The sequence below is a fragment of the Nannobrachium achirus genome (genome assembly GCF_963921795.1).
Source record: "Nannobrachium achirus genome assembly, chromosome: 24".
In the NCBI taxonomy this organism is placed as follows: domain Eukaryota; kingdom Metazoa; phylum Chordata; class Actinopteri; order Myctophiformes; family Myctophidae; genus Nannobrachium; species Nannobrachium achirus.
Window position 1 is genome coordinate 33613640 of NC_137831.1, and position 20196 is coordinate 33633835.

The window sequence follows — 20196 nt, forward strand, 5'->3', positions numbered from 1 at the left end:
ACTGTGTTCTATTCATCTGTCATTCAATTTTATATGAGATACTTAAATGGTTTCCTGTGGAAATAAGCTTATTCTTTTCTAGGATCTCCTTTTAGTAGACCTTGTACCAGTGAACTGTACCGTCATGAAACTGTACCTTTTCCTATGCAAACTTCTAATAAAGTCTTCAATCAATCTTCAATTCTGCATGCTCTGCTTTACTTTATTGAATGCCTTAGCTTTTACCTTTAGGTGGTTGTGTAGGGCACTTGTTGCTAGGCCCTTACAGTAGTTCCCCTCCCTTCCTTTTTGGCAACGCCTGCCATCCTGCAGTGCTCCTTTTCCCTTATTTCCCTTTTATTGCAGTTGTACTATATAGAGCTTCTCGTTTAACTGATGTTTTAAACTATTTTTGATACAATAAAGTCCTTTAATCATTTCTGAATTATTGAATAAACATTGTAATCTTTATCATTGTAATACGGCCCGGTCGTACACACACACACACACACACACACACACACACACACACACACACACACACACACACACACACACACACACACACACTCAGTGGTGTGATACAATGGCTCTGTTTGAAATATATGTTAATCACGTCGCTCAAACAAATGTTATCTTGCGTTGGGATTGCACTTGTAGCTCTATTCTTAAACATTCACACTTCATTTGCATGATTAGCAATAAGCATCAGAATATAGAGCTATCTAACACAGTTGTTAACCAAAGAAACCACTAGCCCTAACTTAAATTAATTCAATGGACTTAAAATCATTATTTAATTTGATTGCCTTCCTGCCATGGCATATGGCCTTTGTGCCATATTAAAAGGCTTGCAAACAAACACTGATACAGAGGTTGTAAACAGTTACTGATTTTCCTGATTGGCTGGCTTTTCTTCTAGGCACCTCCAGGCTCCAGACCAACCCACAGTACTGTCTCCAACTATCACTGCACAACATGTCTGCAGGTAAGTGATGCCTCACACCTGCAATACTGTCAGTGTGGATTTACGAGTGTGCCACTGCTACCTGTGTACCTGTGATTTAATAAGTATGTTATTAAATCACACACATACGGTAGGACTGATGAAGGTGAAGAATCATCATCTTATTTTTTCACGGTCGCTTCTGCAGATGAATGTCAACTTTGACTTGATCTGGAAGTGAATTCACCAGGTAAGAATCTAATTAAGATTTGTTTTTGGGCTTTTTATGCCTTTATTTGATAGGACACGGTAGACTGACAGGAAATGGGGAGAGAGATGGGGAATGACATGTGGCAAAAATCATCCAGATTGGGAATCGAACCGGCGATGCCAGCAGGCATCATGGCCTAGTATGTGGTATGTGCCTAGACCACTAAGCCAGCGGGTGCCCCAAAATTAAATTAAGTTTGATGAGTAGTGAGATTTTTTCAAAACTATCACCATTATCTTTTATTATACAATTATTGCATACAGTCATGACAATGTAGTAAATGCATAATGTATTATATGATAGTTTTGTAAAAATCCTTATTTGATACAGATACAGGGTAGTGCTGCTGGAAATTAATGTACCCAACGTCCCTCCAACACTTTTTTCATCTGTGTCGTGTGCGGCATCACCATTAATGTTTTCATATTTGTGTATTTGTTTGTCACCAATAATGTTTTAATATTTGTAGTTTGTTTTCGCCACAGATGTTTTCATATTTGTCCAGTGCGTTACTCTGACTCTGACTCTGAAACAGAATTTCCCACACCCTCCTTTAAGCACAATCCATATTCCAACTGTATTTCACCCATTATGGTAAAGTCATGTGGTTGTTTGACATAGATATACATGATATGATGATGTGATAAACCTTGATTTAATGTAGCTCATGGGCGTGCAGAGGGGCGGCACACACCTTGTATGACATCACTTAATTGTGTGTATTTTACTGCATTTCTGGCCCATGAGCTACAAGTTTGACATGTTTTAATTTAGTAGATCAGCCTACAGTACATTTAAATGACATCTAAAATGACTGCACTACAAGGCGTTGATATCAATATGTCTTGACAAAATAGTTCCTGTTCACTGTCTTTCAAGCCACGCCTCCTGAACACAACCAGGAAATCTCCACCCATTTTCTCTTATCGCTTCACTCAGTGAAAGTGAAAGTCAGTAAAATAGTTTATTTTCTCTGTCGGTGTACCAGTGCTGCTCAGTAAAACCTTTTTTCTCTGTCAGTGTGTGAGTGGTGCTCAGTAAAACCTTTTTTCTCTGTCAGTGTGTGAGTGGTGCTCAGTAAAACCTTTTTTCTCTGTCAGTGTGTGAGTGGTGCTCAGTAAAATGGCACAGCGGCAGCAAATTGTTCAGGACCAGGATCACTACTGCTGCTGTCCTATCTGCCTGGACCTTCTGACGGAACCAGTGACTCTAACCTGTGGCCACAGTTACTGTAGAAGCTGTATTGAGGGTTGCTGGGACCAGCAGTATGAGGAGAGGAGAGTCTACAGCTGTCCCCAGTGCAGAGAGACCTTCAGTCCAAGACCTGTACTGAGGAAGAACAACATACTGGCTGAGGTGAGTGGATTCTTACTTTACTGATCATGTGAGTCAGACACAGAGCCCTACTCCTGGGAACAAAAAGAGAAACACCTTACAACATAATTTACCGTCCAAAATGCTTTAATGCCACAGTCACAATCCAGAAATTCCATGCTACAATGCACCTAAATATCAGAGCCTAAATCAGCATGTAAATATTAAATAAAGATCATGGGGTTGGGACCGCCCCCTCATATACAGTACCATAGATAGACTGAGTAGAGAGTCTAGGGGGATACAAAAGAAGGAATGTAAACACCTTTCTTTGCTCAATGTGCCCTGGGATTGAAATCTAAAGAAGTGTGAATTACTATTTTAGTCAGAGGGAGGTTTGTCGGACTGGTCAGTCTAAGTAAGCAATATCTGATTGATTGATGGATGGATTGATGGATTGATTGACTGAATACTTTACTGACAGTTTGCAAATAATACAGTGGTAGGACTATTAGTACATACTACAAAGCCCTTGTGCTTTCTTGGGTTTAATTCCTATTAGTAGACCTTGTATCTGAACTGTACTGTACTGTGCTTTTCCTATGAAAACTGCTATTAAGGATTCAATCAATCAATCAATGTAGGAACGTTAATATTTGGGGCTTTAATCCTTTTTAACTATCTGCTTATATTGTGCTACTCTTAACATACTGATGATATGTACGCCATAAAAAATACAAAATAATATTATTATTATTAAAGTTGTTTATGTTGTATGTACAACAACATAAGCAGTCAACACTCCACAGTATGGAATTAAAAGGTCGAAGGCACAGTGTTGAGATTGTAGCACATTCTATAATTTGTGATTACTTTCAGGTTGTGGAGAATCTGAGGCGTACAGGAGGCCAGTCTTCTGCTACTGAGGCCAAACTGGTTCGAGCCACTGCACGACTGCAGGACATCACGTGTTCCAGTCATAATGAGCCAAAGAAGGTGTACTGCCGCACAGACCAGCAGTGTATCTGCCTTCTGTGTGCCATGGATCACCATAAAGGACATGACACTGTGTCAGCTCTGGCAGAGAGGACTGACAAACAGGTAGGACCACAATAACTTGTTGGACAACAAATATGCCTATTGTCCATTATTTGAAAAATCAAAGTGGAAGTAACTAGTAATTAATCATGTACACATCAAAGAAGAAATGAGGTGGTTGTTTTGGGGTGGTAAATGAATTAATTTGTTCAATGGCTTCTGTTTAAAACCAAAATGAGAAAAGAGCACAACAGAGATATAGAGAGAGATACACAGAGTACAATACCTCTGTCAGGCCAGATTCAGCTCAAGGGCTAGACTCCTGTAGAGCCATACGGCCATAGGCTATAGGGTGATGTATAGGTATTTTACCCAATGAAAAATCAAAGAGAATGATGTGATGTAAATTATATGTCCCTGATTTTATTAAAAATGTTTACCGACTTAGTTTGTTGACTTCAGATGATGCGTGGATGGAACTCCAACTGTCTCTTCCTACATTGATTCCTTGCAGAAACAGGTGGTGACGAGTCAGCAGAAAGTCCAGCAGAAGATCCAGGAGAGAAAGAAGGAACTGAAAGACCTGATACCATCTATAGAGTTTCTGAAGGTGAGTTCATGAAGGAACTGAAAGTGTGTGCGTGCGCGCGTGCGTGCGTGCGTGCGTGCGTCCGTGCGTTAGTGTCTAAATGTGTATTGATGTCTCACTGTGTTAACTAGAGTTCTGCAGAAGCAGCAGCCGATGCCAGTGACAAGATCTTCAGTGAGATGATCTCCTCAGTTGAGAGAACACGCAGTAAGGTTAAAGAGCTGATCAGGGATCAGGAGAAGACTGCAGTGGCTCATGCTGAGAGACTCCAGAGGAGTCTGGAGGAGCAGATCGCCCAGCTGGAGAGGAGAAATGCTGAACTGGAGGAGTTGTCCAGCACTGATGACATCCATTTCATTCAGGTTCAACATAATCATTAAAACACACAGACAAACACAGAAAAGAATCAAGAATAGTATGATGAAATAACACCCATATTTATAAAAGGACGTTCAAGTGTACTGTATATGCACACATTGTTGAGAAATAAGCTCAGGAAAGGTGATTGGTCTTTCTTTATCATCCTCTGAGGATTATGAAAGTCTGACACCTCATTACTCTGTGTGCGGTTAGGGTTAGAGATAGGGTTAGTAATGGGGAGAGTCGGACAACGTCAGAGTAATGACACATCGGAACAACAACTTAGCAGATGACATGAAGCACTGGTTACAAGACATGTGACTGACATTAGGTCAGTTCCTCTGCGTATTAACTGGCTGAGCAACACAGAAAACCGTTTTGATCAATGTATTAATCTATTGATCTCTTATATCCTGTTTGTACTGATCTACGTGTCTCTCTGCTTGTCTCTCTCCAGAGCTTCAGGTCTCTCTCTGTGTCCACTGCATCTCCAGTCTTTGTTCCCCGTCCCCTGACGTCCTTCACAGATGTGAGTGATGCTGTGTCTGGTCTAAGAGACATACTAGTCGACATGCTGAAGACAACTTGGCTACAGATATCAGACAGAGGTGAGATGCATGTTTTGTGTCTTTATTGGTCCACCAGTCATCGTAAAAAGTCATAATTAATTTGCTGCCAAAGGGTCGACTTTAGTTTTTTTTCACCTCATCTATTGCCTCTATGTTGGTCTTAACTACATAAGCAGGTCCACAAGGGCATTTAATGAGATAGACCAAAAAAGTGGTAAAGCGTGTGATGACTCCTCGTATTTTATTTTGTGTAGATGTGTGAATGACTTACACTTGGTTGTGTAGCCACATTGTGCGCAATTAGAGCAATTGAGTAAGACAATCTCTTTCAGCACCGGATGGAGCTCCACCGCCACAGGTGTATGACCAGCTACAGGGGCTCCCTCCGAGAGCGGCCCAGTCCCTTTCCTCTCTTTTTGGAGGACATCCCACCCAGCGTCATCATCGCGGAGGTGGATCGAGAATGAGGGTACAGCAGGACCACTTACAGGACCTCCCTCCGATGTCCTGGCCCTCCAGCGAGGTCGATTCCAGCGAGGAGGAGGGTGCGGCAGGACCACCTACCACCACGTGGCAGACGAGTCAGAAGAGGGCTACGCAGTGGACCATGTTCACTACACCCGGTCCTACAGCAAGAAAACACGGTAATTCACTTTTCCTCCATGCACCTCACTGAGGTGGCTGTGTCTGCCCTCAACAAGGGGCTATGCTTTGCTCCTACCACCACATCCTAATAGCAACTTTATTGTGTCTTCGATGTGAACTCAGTTGACACTGAATTTGTTAATTCTCCTGTATTGAATAAATGTGTGCCTTTCAGAAAAAAAATAAGAATAAAAAGAAAGACAATTAACATTAACAATAAGGAACTGAACATCTATGGACATTTATCATGCTGTCATTCCCATCAATTACACTCCAAAGGTTCACAAATCACAGACAGTTCCTTTAGTAGGTAGACCAATTGTCAGTGGCATAGGTTCTTGCAATGTTTACACTTTTATAGTCTAGACCATTTACCTTCCCCGAAAACGTTAATAGTCCATATATGTACGGTATATGGATATATATTAATAAAGGATACAATAAATAAAATGTCCATAATGTATGGGCATTCCCAGATGATGCCTTGTTAGGGTACCCCCTTATGCCCATATATGGAGATCCCCAGGCATCAAACCCAGGCCCTAACTCGCCAAGGCTTTGCTTGGCTTTACTAATTAACATACATTTTATGCCAATATATGGAGATCCCTGTCCCAATGTCATCAATATTAAGGACATATTTGGGAATGCCCATATGTGGTAATGCCCATATATGGGCATGTTTTGACATAACATTGTTGACTATCATGCAGGGGTCTCCATATATGGGTAACTGGTCCGATATACATCACTGGCCAGATGGCCAAGAATTGGTGCGAGGGCGAGGTCGCATGTCACCCTGAGGCGTCTTACTAGTACTTAATTTCCTGCTCTACCCCACACCGAAAATAGCCGATAAGCTTACAACGTTACAGTACAGTTAACGTTGCAGAATTTTCGCCCAAAGTACCCTTTTAGAAATTTCAGCCCCTGCCTCTCTAACATTCTCTGCACGTCCCGTCCCTTAAAATACAGTGTACAGATTTGTCCTTTCCTCTTCTATTATGATGAACTCCCACCTTCTCAGAGCTACCATATGTTTGTAACGAGTTATGAAGTGCAAGTACATGCACACTAAACAATAGGCTTCCAAACCTATATTTTACCAACATTGTGTTGTATGTTACAATCAAATTTGAATCAGTTACTTACAGTAGTTGTTTTACACTATTGTATTAGGATAATTTAGCATCTGAGATAGTGCTCTGGCACACAGTAACATATAGATCAAGATCAATCAAATCAACAACTAGGCCTAAATGATTTATTACATAATTACCGGTATAGCTGTTATGGGAACAAGAGGAACATGTTGAACATGTTTGCATTCAACGAGCCTTGCATTGTGCAACATCCTCATGCATTGGGTGGACTGCAGTCTTAGAATAGTCAACATTGTTCACAGTAAGCACAATCCATCTGCCCAGCAGTTTTACCAGTTTTTGTAGATGTGATAAAACGCTTCAGAAAAAGGCATGATCACCCTGCCTGCAAATGTGCTCACTGCTCACCTTGTCAATCTAGACCTTTGACGTTGATTACAGTATACACATGCCTGTGTGTGTCATGTCATCGTATATGATCAAATTTGACATTGACATGACAACATAGCCTAGCAATCATATCATATGGGTTAGACAACACAACCTTTTTAATAGTTCATTTATAGTTCTTATAGTTTATGTAGAATTAACACATACTATAGATTGCTAAAGACAATTTTACCAGGCCTATATAAAGGAAGTGCCAGTGTGACAATATTTGTATGAATGTGAATTCACAGGTGTACCTACGAGGTGGCAAGCTGACTCACCGAAGCCTCAGACCAGGAAGGACTTTTTGCAATGTGAGTACATATTGATCAGTATTGTAGTGATGACTGCAGAACACACACACACACACACACACACACACACACACACACACACACACACACACACACACACACACACACACACACACACACACACACACACACACATGCACACGCACACATATTTATATTTAAATAAGTAGAAATAGAAGGCCTACAAGCTCACAATGTGTCACATCATGGTGAGTTGTGATCAGCAATATTGCAAAAGCAGCCATTCATAAAGCTCACACTGATCGTCTCTATTTCAAACATAGCAACAGAGCCGATCTACAGTACAAGCTCTCAGCACATTGCAATGCGTGGTGTGATTGTAGATCTGGTATATTTCCAAACAAGCCAATCTACAACCTCACAATCATCGTACTGGGTTTTGAGCTTGTAGATCTAAAATATTTCTAAATAGCCAATCTACAAGCTCATACTGTAACACAATGCATTGTGACAGGTGACAGGTGTTGTTCCGATCTGCTTCAAACTTGGCACCAACGCTGTTAAAAGAATCACACTCACAATGGGACACTACAGCAGTGTTACAGCCGTGTCTAACATTTCAAATGTCCATAACTCGGTGACCATTGCGCTGATCAGCTCAATATAGGGCTGGATTGCTTAGAAGGTTGCTCAGAAAGTGTTGCATCATGATGCAATGTGAGCTTGTTGATTGGCTATATTAAAAAAAGCAAAAATAGCTGATCTACCCTTTTTTAATGAATTGATGATGATTTATTATGTTTACTGTCTTTGTTTTCTCAATAGTTTTCCATCCTCTCACACTGGACATAAACACAGCAAACAGAAACCTCCGTCTTTCTGAGAACAACAGAAAGGTGATGTGGGTGAGACAGGCTCAGTCGTATCCTGCTCATCCAGACAGGTTTATTGACAATACATTTGTTATGTGTGCAAATGGTCTGACTGGACGCCGTTACTGGGAGGTAGAGTGGAGTGGAACAGTTGACGTAGCAGTGATTTACAGAGAATTCAAAAGGAAAGGATGGAATTTTGGATGGAATAAAATGTCCTGGACTCTCGAATGTTACCATGATTCTAACAAATACACTGTCAGACACAATAATAAGGCCACTGACCTCCCTATCCGCCCCTCTGGCTCTCACAGAGTAGCAGTGTATTTGGACTATGCTGCTGGGGCAGTGTCCTTCTACAGAATGTCCTCTGACACACTGACACACCTGCACACCTTCCAGAACACATTCACTCAACACCTCTACCCAGCATTTTACATTAATGATGCTGCTTCGTCAGTGTTTTATACTCAAGCGCAAATACGAATAATTTTACTTTATTATTGATTTCTTTTTTGCACTTGTGTAGCTGTTACTAGAATCTATTATTCTTCATGCAAAACCTCAAAAGTTTAAACTTTTGTCACAACAAAGCAAACCAAAATGATGTATGTTAAATAGGGCTGGGATGCGATTAAAAATGTTAATCTAATTAATTACAGGCTCTGTGATTAATTAATCGCAATTAATCACATTTTAATCGCACATCGATATTTGACCTGAGAAGCATTTTTTTTCAAGTAAAACATATTTTGTTGTATGAGGGAATCAACAAGTGCGTTTTTTAAATCTAAATTTTGCATCCACTGGGCCAAGCAAAGTGCTCTGATCAGCTACTTCTGCCTTTGCGTTTGTTGTTTCTTCTAGTTGGTGCATCGCTTTGATCAGTATGCCCGAAACTGAAGGTTTTGTGGTGCAATAACTAAGTGCGATTAAAATGCGTTAATCTTTTTAATCGCGTTAATTTTCTGTAATTAATTAATCGCAATTAATCAGTTAAAGTCCCAGCCCTAATGTTAAACAATCTTAGATTTTTTTGTTTTACTTTTCATTTACACGAGAGCAATATTTCATCCATTGCGACACAATACTTTGTAAGCTTGCAGATCTGTTCTTTTTGAGAGACAAAGTTGAACTCCTTCAGAGCGGTGCCTGTGAAGTTGCTTTCACGTTGGGTGAAGTTGCTTTCACGTTGGGTATTATTTTTTATTGTGTTAAATCGGGCGTGGAACAATGTGAACGATCTACTCGTGAATTCGCTTTTCATTTGGGAATTCATCATCTCATACAGTACACCTGTGATCCACACAGATCAAGGCTCTACTTACCTACCCTCTTTCATGATGATTCATATCTACATTAAAATCTACACAACAATATTCTACGAGGTTTACGAGGAGCTTTGTGAATGAGGCCCATTGTTGTCTCCAAGTGAGGAGCATGATTCCTTTCTGCCACCACAAGCAAAGACCAGCCCTTAGGTCCACCCTCATAGAATTATATAAATCTAGAGAGGTAACAGTAAATCCCCACCCATTTGCTTGAATGGAGTTGCTCCCCAAGCACACACCTTTTTACAGCTTCTTCTTTTGGGTTGGGGACTAACTTAAAGTTTCAATGCAATGTTTCTATAAACAAGACGTTGATGCTTTTCCAAAAGCGTAGCTTCAAAACAATAAAAGCTGAACTTGCTCTAGCGTCCAGCCAATCACAGCCAATCCCCCTTCCTGACTTTTAACTTTGTTTTTAATTTACTTAATAATCTGTGTATATAATAAAACTAGTCCTGTGCCCGGGGGTGTGCACAGTATATGAGGCATTGAATGTAGGAGTCTCAGAAGTAGTGTTGGAGAACCCAAACTGGTGCCTGTTGGGAAGAATAGTCACCATTGATGTCCAGTTTGCAATACCCGTTGTATCTGTCTATGGCTCTCTTTATGCAGATATTTGGTGGTCTGTGTCTAGACCAGCCTGTGTCGTGATGTCATCTCCAAATTTGGGCATTGTAGTGATGTCCGTGCAGTGATGCCAGTCAGTGATGTCAGTTGGGCATTGCTTTCCGTCTGTCTGTCTCTCTTTTATGCCCATGGTATTCCGTGTCCAGGCCAGTTTGTGATGTCATCTCCAAATTTGGGCACTGTAGTGATGTCAGTCAGTGATGTCAGTTGGACATTGTTTCAGCATACGGCTGTTACCATGGTGGTGACACTGTTTTGTATCAGTGATATCAGCATGCAGACGGCAGGCGGACAGACATTCGCTAAATTAATAGTTAGATAAACATTTAATTAAAATTAGTCTGTTCATATGCCAATGGTCAATGGCCAGGTTAGAACACATTGGTCAACCCACTGAGGAGAAAAATGGATGGGGACAGACAGACAGACAGACAGACAGACAGACAGACAGACAGACAGACAGACAGACAGACAGGTTTCGTCATTCTTAGGTAGGATAGAGCAACTGATTTGTTGCATTGTTTTTTTTAACCTGTAGAGCACTGGTCGGTGACAGTAATCTTTTTATGTGCTATATAAATAAAGTTTGATTTGATTTTTGATTTGATAATTAGGCTATATGATTTCTGTATGTAAGATTCTCTTAATGCCTTTGTTGCTCATTGTACTTGCATATCTTTGACAGTCTGTAATAGGGCTTGTGAGTTTGATTTATTGTATAAATCAAAGCAATGTATTTGATCAAATGCTATGTACTGCAATAACATAATGTTTGTACATGTATTGTGCGATGCCTGTTGTAACCTGTGTAAAGTCTACATGCTTTGCTGTCACATCAAATAAAAACAATGAGAAAGTCATCTTGTTTTGCTTTCTTTATAAGTGAATGTAATAATAAGGAGCACACACCACAAGAAACCTGAGACTTCTCATTTCAAACCAAGGACCAGTAAGCTGCGAGAGAGAGATGAAACAGGGACCCCATTACATGCACTTGACAGCACTATCATCGCAGGGATCGCACCTGTAGTGTTGCATTCTACTTTTAAACATTCATACTTCATTTGCATGATTTACAGAATATTATGTTTTTTATAACAAACTGTCATTCTCACACGCATGTCCTATAAGCAACTAGAAATTTTGAACATAAAATAGTGTATTTTCTCCAACAAGTTGTAAACATGCGACGTTTAAAACGGTACATTTTGTATTGACAGTTTTGTTCCTCTTTTGCTTTGGCAAGGTAAATGTAGACTATATCTATCTCATGACAACCACTTAAAAAAACCTTCCTTTTCCCCGGTAGGCCGATACCAAATATAGTCTGCAAAGATAGCAAATCTTCTGTATGCTATTGGGTTCAAAGTGATTGCTCGGTCATTGTGTTGTCTACAGGTTACAACAGCCTTCATATCATTCTGGTGCTGTTGGAGTGCTAAGTGCTTTGATAGTCTACTGATATTCTTAAGTAAGCCATAGAATCACAATTTAATTTAATATACATTTTCTTTTTGCAGAAATACAAACATGCAAAGAGTAGACACTGGATAAGAAATCTGTACAGGAATACAATGACTAGGATTCTTGTTGCCCTCTGTAGGCTACACATGGTATGACATGGCTGTACTCACAGCATTTACAAGAAATGGTCCCACTTCTTGTAAATGGCAGAGAACGATCTGTCTCCCCCTATTGGAGGAATTCCACACAGAAACCCACAGGCACAGACATGTCAGTCAGCTGTGGTCCTTTTTGGAAGCTTCATATTCTGTCTTTATATTCATTCTATTCAAGTCTTTATTAGCAGATTGTCTTTCTTTATTCATTCTATTCAGGTCTTTATTTAGCAGACTCACAACTTCCTCCTGTATAAAGGACTTCTCTTCTTGAAGCAGGTAAGACAGACCTTGTCTTTAAGTGTAAACACATATGTAGACTACACCTTAATCTCTTGTCATTGTCCAAATGAAAGATATAAATGTATCTGAAATTGTGACTTTTTAATGAATCATACATGTCTAATTCATTCACAAATTTTTAAAAAAAGACTATCTACAGTTCTACAGTATAGGATATAGACGGCAAAGCATATACATGTAGATCTATAACTGAGGGTGTGTGTGTGTGTACAGTAGGCAATTGTAGGCTCTGGGGGGGGGGTGCAAATACATCATACTATAAACATATGAACACTGAATAAAAACGGCACCATCCAACATCTTTAAAGTACTTTAGCCAACAAAACAATGAAAGTAGCAGGCGGTTGCACAGTAAGCAAATCAAGCGGTAAGTGTCACAGCTTGCTTACATTATATCCTTCACACACATGTAGGGGTGATAGACAGCCCTATAATTCCTTGCTCATAAGTGAAAGCCAGTACCAGGCTTTAATTTTTTAATTTCATACACAGGTATTTTGTTCTTTCAGTCCCTTCATATTTATTTCTCCAGATCACCACCATTGCGGTTTGGCATATACTGTAGCTTACTGAAAAATAATACCAGTAAGACGCCTAAGGGTGCCATGTCTCGCCATGCCATATCGGACCAGTTACCCATATATGGAGTCCCCTGGTACCCATATATGGAGATCCATGTACTGTATATAGAGATATGCTGTGAGACCCGAAACATGCTTGCTTACTCAGTTATTCGTTATGTGAAACGTGTGGTATGAGGCCGATGTGGCCTCCATATATGGGCATTGCCATATAAAGTCCAGTTTGATATGGGCTTAATATTGATGACATCAGGGATCTCCATATATGGGCATAAAAGGGATTCTGTTAGTGTAGTTCCCCTGACATCACAGTGATGTCAGAGCGGAAAGCCCAGACTGTAAAAAAGCGTACACGTCCGTTTAGTTATTTTTCCACTCTCTGACATTGGGAGTAGGACATTATGACATTAATATTGTTGATTTGTTGAGTTCCCTGTATCTTTTGGCATGACATTATTTTCCTTTGTATTATTTGTTACTTTCAATGATACTATCTATCTCGGATATCAAAAGGCACTTTGCACTTTACCTTTTAAAGTCACATGACCATGGTCAACACAGCTGTCTGCAATGAGTGATCACATTGATTGTTTGAGGAACTGGGAATAAGTCTTCTCTTCTCAAACCACTTCCCTTTATGTTGAAACTTGTCATGTGGAATAAATACAAGACCAGGTATAGGAAATAATCCTTTTGAAAATCACTATGCCATTTATTTAATCTAAAATGACTGCACTACAATTGATATCAATATCAAAACATCCTCCGCCCATTGTCTCTTATCTCTTCAAATGTCAGTACAACAGGTTACTGACTGTTTGCTCTATTCTGTCAGTGTGTGAGTGGTGCTCAGTAAAATGGCACAGCTGCAGCATGGAGTTGTTCTGGACCAGGATCACTACTGCTGCTGTTCTATCTGCCTGGACCTTCTGACGGAACCAGTGACTCTACCCTGTGGCCACAGTTACTGTAGAAGCTGTATTGAGGGTTGCTGGGACCAGCGTGATGACAGAGTCTACAGCTGTCCCCAGTGCAGAGAGACCTTCAGTCCAAGACCTGTACTGAGGAAGAACAACATACTGGCTGAGGTGAGTGGATTCTTACAAATGACTTTACTGACATACTGTATGTGACTAGATCTGAATGAGAATGAGTAGGCCCTACTCTGGGAACAAAAGGACAAACACCACACAGAATCATTTTCTGTCCAAAATGCTTTGATGCCACAGCCACAATGATACAATCCAGAAAAACCAGGCTACCATTCACCTAAATGTCAGAGGCTAAATCAGCATTGGGAGTAGAGTTCTAAACAAGCCGGTTAATTAAGGTCCGGCCCTAACTGGCCTGACTAATTTGCATACATTTTAGGCTCTACCCAGCCTGAGAACGTCAGTCGGGTATAGGTTTGTGGAATGAACTATCACAGAGTAAATAGTAACTACTAACTAGAGAAATTGCAATTTGGGAAATTGCGAGTGTGGTTGCCTAAAAGGTTACCTTACTCTTATATCACTAAAAGTTACTCACTATATATGGTGTTTCCCATTCAAAGTCAATGGGAAAGGTCAGATACCTAAAAGTTACCTTACTATATATGGTGTTTCCCATTCAAAGTCAATGGGAAAGGTCAGATACCTAAAAGTTACTCACTATATATGGAGTTTCCCATTCAAGTCAATGAGACTAAGAATTGTAAAAACTGCAAAATTCCCCAGAGTAATAATGTGGTTGCCCTGGCAACCACACTAACTAGAAAGATGCAATTGGTAATTGCAAGTTTGGTTGCCGTGACTATACTGTGCAGCAAGCTAACTGTCATGTGAAGCCAGAATCTTCGATTGGTCCACCACTCCTCCATCGAGTTCCACTCCCTCATTGAATTCCAATTGCACTTTTCCCCCATTGAAAATCTGGTTTGCATCAATTTCCAATGACAGCAGAAATGTTTATCTAGTGAAACGTTTATCTAGTGAAAAGAAAGTTTCCCCAGAACTACAGTGTGTTGCCCTTCGGGCAACTACACTAACTAGAAAAGATGCAATTGAAATTGCAAGTGTGTTTGCCTACTATATATAACCAGATAGCCAAATTGTCGTGTGAAGCTCGACCAATCTTCTAGCTAGCACCACTCCCCCATTGAACTCAATGGATTTGTCATTCACAAATAAAGTTTATCTAGAATAAATAAAGTTTCCCCAGGACTACACTGTATTGCCCTAATAAATTAATACCAAAATATATTTATTTTTACATTGAGCCAGAGGCCCTACCCGGCCCGACTAATTAGCATACATTTTAGGCCCTATCCTACAATAAATGTCGGGCAGGATTTGAAAACTCTAAATTGGGGGCCTGTGGTGAAAACCTTGCATTGGGGCCCGGTGGGGGGTCCCTAAGCCCCTGAGACAGACGGTCACATTTAGAGCACTGCAGAGGGAAGGTGTTTGTGTCTGTCTGGCTAGTTAGTAGTTGATGATGCTCCAGGCCCGGCGCCACGAGGGGGCCTGGGGGTGCAAAGCCCCCTGAGTTGCAAGTTAGGCCCCCTTAGTTTATATTCTATGTAAATTGTAAAGTCAAGAAAATATCAAAAACCAAAAAAATATTGGCTGAATATTATTATTGTCATAGAAATTACAATAACAGTATTGAAACACAGTTTCGATACTGTTAATTATCTTATGATTATTATCAGCAGCTGGCGCAGCAGCACACCTCCCGTAAATCCCCAATTTAAAATCACCTCAAACACAGGCAGAAGCTAGCCAGCACCATGGACAGAGCTGTGTTCCTCTTCCGTTCGTGGGAAATAGACAAAACGCGCAAAAATTAATCCCAACACAAAACAGTTCGCAGGGTAAACATGGACATCAGAAAGTGGTTTAGTAAAAAATAAAGAAGACAGTGGCTACCTGTGCGACGGCAAGTAGGCTTAGCCCTGCCCTGTAGCAGCGGATTTCTCGTTTAATGAAGGGTACGGCTGGAATAGCCTATGCAGTGATTACTGATCCTGCCTTTTGTTTTCATGTGAGTTTAGTAGGCTATTGGTTATAGTTGTAATGCCGACAGGAGCCTTCACTGAAACGACATGCATGATATGCGTGACCGCGTCCATCAAGGAACATAATATGAAATTCTTACTATGGAAGGAATAGAACTATATCAACTTGACTGGTAAGTGTTGCAATTTAGCTGGCTAATTGCTTCTGCTGGTTTTATTTATCTGTCATGTCTGAGACAGACGCATAGGCTATTTTAGGCTATAGGCTTAATTCCTCCAGTGTTACCAGATGGGAAATGTTGAATTATCGTACCGGAGGCTCAGAATTATCGTATTTGACATGAAACTATCGTACACGGCCAAAAAAGAGAAATCACTCGCGTAAAAACGTAATTTCACCAAAAAATGCGTCTTTTCTTTAGTGTAAGAAACGACCTCGTTTTAGACTCCTGCGTGACAAAAACGCATCAGATATGCTGTGTGGAGGCAGGCAACTTCTTGGAGCTTACACAAATAAAAGCCTGAACCTGGTCTGGAAAGATACAACCAGTGTTTTTAATGCCTCCAAGTACAGATCTAGGGTCAGATTGACTGATTTCCTGGCTTATTTTGAGAAGCCAAACCAGATCCCAGATCAGCAGCCAGGGAAAATAGTGAATTCACGCTCTTTTTGATGATATGCCGAAATTATCGTACATTTGGGCATTTTTGGAATTATTGATCGTACATCGTACAGAGGGTCAAATTATCGTACAAATACGATAATTATCGTACGTCTGGCAACACTGAATTCCTCTATCATTGTATTTGTATCATTGTAGAAAAAAGTCTGCCGAACGCACATTGCATTCAGACCACGGAACTGTGGTGTTGCCAGGTTTTCTATTATAAGCGACCTTGGTCTTTTTTCTTGTAAAGTCTCTTGTTGCCATGTTTGCTTATTATAAGAGACTTTGGTCTTGTTTCCTTGTAAAGTCTCTTGTTGCCAGGTTTGCTTATTATAAGTGACTTTGGTCTTGTTTTCCTGTCTTGTTGCCAGGTTTGCTTATTATAAGCGAATTTGATTTTGTTTTCCTGTGTAGTTGCTTATTTGGCATTGCTTTCAAGATTAATTCTGATGTAATACAGCTAAAGGGTGAAAATGGTTGCTTCTTTTGGGCTTGTTTTCATAGACCTGTTCACTTGTTTCCCTCCCAGAAAATAAAGGTTGCAACTCTCTCAGTGAGAGAAAGTGAACACATTGCATATTTACTGCTATAGCTTTTTGATTGATTGATCGATTGATTGATTGATTGAATACATTATTCACAGTTTGCAGATTGTACACTTTAGTTAAATAAATGCAATTTAATGGCACTCCATTTTATTAGCCTATATATTTTATATCAGCTATTGTGTTGTTAACTATATAATGTTCAGTAAACAGTGAAACACCAGGCATGGATTACAGACAGTTTGGTCTAGTTTAGTGGGTACGCAGCAGAGGAGATGTTCATATGAATGACTGGCATGATGCTGATGGTAGCTGATGGTAGCCCGACTCATGCGCACGGGGTGGGGGATAACTTGCCCCCTCACAATTTTCAAAAGCCCCCTTAGTCATTTCATCCTGGATCCGGGCCTGTGATGCTCGTTAATGCATCAAAGGAAGGCGATTATGTCTCTGCACTGTCAAATAGGTCACTGTCATTAACAATTTCTTAACATTACAAGTTAATGTTTGGCCATCACTGGCTGCTGTTATACAGATGCATACTTTTCAGACTGTAACAATGAAATATGGTTGGTCCTTGTGTGACCCTCAACACAGGATTTAAGAATCCCAGGGCATAATTATTGGTGCCACAACCAATCATCATTATAGTAATGGTGGTACAGTATAAGGGCAGCAGCAACACTAGTATCTGCACTGTTAGAGGGGTACCAGCTTGGTACCATAGACAAGGCCCTTGGGGAAAACTAATTGGGGAACCGTCATAGAAAGTATTACTCTGATCATCAGTGAGTGTGTCCCCCCCCCCCCCCCCTCCCACCCCTTTACTGATTATTTTCAGGTTGTGGAGAATCTGAGGCGTACAGAAGGTCAGTCTTTTGCTGCTGAGGCCAAACTGGTTCGAGCCACTGCCCGACCCCCGGAGAAGTGCTCCATTCATGATGAGCCAATGAAGGTGTACTGTCGCACAGACCAGCAGTGTATCTGCATGCTGTGTTTCATGGATCACCATAAAGGACATGACACTGTGTCAACTATAGCAGAGAGGACTGACAAACAGGTAGGACCACAATCACTTGTTGGACAACACATATTTAAGCAGTATTACACGAGAGGTTCTGCTTTATCATGCTTATCGGCACACTATAGCCCTGCTGCAGGAACAAGGCGAAGTGCCGAAGGCGTGTTCTGTAGGCAGGGCTGAAGTGCTGATAATTATGATAAAACACGACCCTCAAGCGTGATATTGCGATTATACAACAGCTACCCTTTAAACACACACACACGCATGCGCACGCACGCTCGCACACAGAAAACACGTCAACTTAATTTCATTGTAATCTAATCAAGATATTCTATAGAAATTGTATTTCTCTAATGCCAGATTTCCCTACTATGTCCCTGAACTGCGAGTGTAGCCGCTTAGCCAGCTGAGTGGTAAAAAGTATAGGCATTTGAGGGGGGGGGGGGGGGACTTCAGATGATGCGTGGATGGAATTGGAACTCAAACTATCTCTTCCTACATTGATTCCTTGCAGAAACGGGTGGTGACGAGTCAGCAGAAAGTCCAGCAGAAGATCCAGGAGAGAAAGAAGGAACTGAACGACCTGAGACCGTCCATAGAGACTCTAAAGGTGAGTTCATGAAGGAACTGACTACTGAGAGACCTGAGACGGCTAGTCCATACACTGAAGGTGCAGAAATCATACATATAGTTCCTGACATTGTGTTATTTATTGAGGATGGAGGAAAGATGGTGATGATATACAGAGTTCTCACAAGCCATACAGTACCAAACTCTGAGAAATTAACATTAATATCTGATCAAAATTAGTTTTCTCGGCTACCAGGCTTGCTGAGTATTGTTTAACATGCATAATAGATGTCTATACTTTATCGATGTCTTGATTAGAACGTTTTTTGTATAAATTATACTCCTCATGCGCAGCCAGACAGTTTACCCCTCCTCCTCACACTAAACAGAATATAGTTTCTGTTTCCCAAAAGCATGAACGACAAGAATGCTACCAACATAACTAATATTACCAGTAAGACTCCCTAATCGGTAAAAATAGGCCAAAAGTTTGTTTTACCAATTATCAAGACATACGGGCAGTTGACAGTTTGCCATGGTTACTCATTGGAAGTTGAATCTCCATATATGGAGATAACCTACGCATCACACTAAGTCTGACCTCACCAGCCCATATTTGGGCATGAGCAACTTATGTCTCCATATATGGAGATATGATGACATCACACAGTCCTCAGCCGATGATGTGGCGTGATGTCATACAATACACAAACGAGCCCTACAGTATAAAGGGGCAATTCTTGCCAGGAAAGAAGCATTTCTTCGACTCAGACCTTATCGCCAGGGTTGGCTTATAGCAGCTGTCGGTAGGACCATATGGATTCTGTTAGTGTGGATCTCCTAACAGGGCATCATCTGGGATACAATCCCTTTTATGCCCATATATGGAGATCCCTAACAGAATCCCTTTCATGCCCATATATGGAGATCCCTAACAGAATCCCTTTTATGCCCATATATGGAGATCCCTAACAGCATCCCTTTTATGCCCATATATGGAGATCACTAACAGCTAACAGAATCCCTTTTATGCCCATATATGGAGATCCCTAACGGAATCCCTTTTATGCCAATATATGGAGATCCCTAACAGAATCCCTTTTATGCCCATATATGGAGATCCCTAACAGAATCCCTTTTATGCCCATATATGGAGATCCCTAACAGAATCCCTTTTATGCCCATATATGGAGATCCCTAACAGAATCCCTTTTATGCCCATATATGGAGATCCCTAACAGAATTCCTTTTATGCCCATATATTATGGAGAAATCCCTGCTCTGAGTATCTGACATCAGTGTGATGTCACCTGTTTATGTCCATATATGGAGATCCCTGCTAGGGTAAAAAAACATGGTTGCTATGGTAAACAGTTGGTTGCTAGGGTAAACAGTTGGTTGCTAGGGTAAAACCATGGTTGCTAAGGTGGTTGCTAACGTACACTAACAAACCAGCAACAACAGACTGTTGCCACAGCAACGTACACAAAGGTTTGTGTACACATGTGGTGTGATGTCATACTGATGCGGAGATATG

At 40.7% G+C, this 20196-nt stretch overlaps 1 protein-coding gene across 1 annotated transcript in view; it reads left to right on the forward strand.

The window, feature by feature from the left end:
- Window positions 1–2318: 2318 nt before the first annotated feature.
- Window positions 2319–20196, forward strand: part of LOC308280241 (uncharacterized protein) — a gene marked incomplete at its 5' end in the record, with an annotated part of 42145 nt that continues 24267 nt past the window's right edge. The window contains 9 exons of the mRNA XM_080720502.1: window positions 2319–2552; window positions 3390–3611; window positions 4063–4158; window positions 4269–4499; window positions 4955–5105; window positions 5503–5710; window positions 13705–13939; window positions 17907–18125; window positions 18604–18699. Coding sequence (XP_080576628.1) covers window positions 2319–2552; window positions 3390–3611; window positions 4063–4158; window positions 4269–4499; window positions 4955–5105; window positions 5503–5710; window positions 13705–13939; window positions 17907–18125; window positions 18604–18699 — 1692 coding nt within the window. The remainder of the gene's footprint in view (window positions 2553–3389; window positions 3612–4062; window positions 4159–4268; window positions 4500–4954; window positions 5106–5502; window positions 5711–13704; window positions 13940–17906; window positions 18126–18603; window positions 18700–20196) is intronic.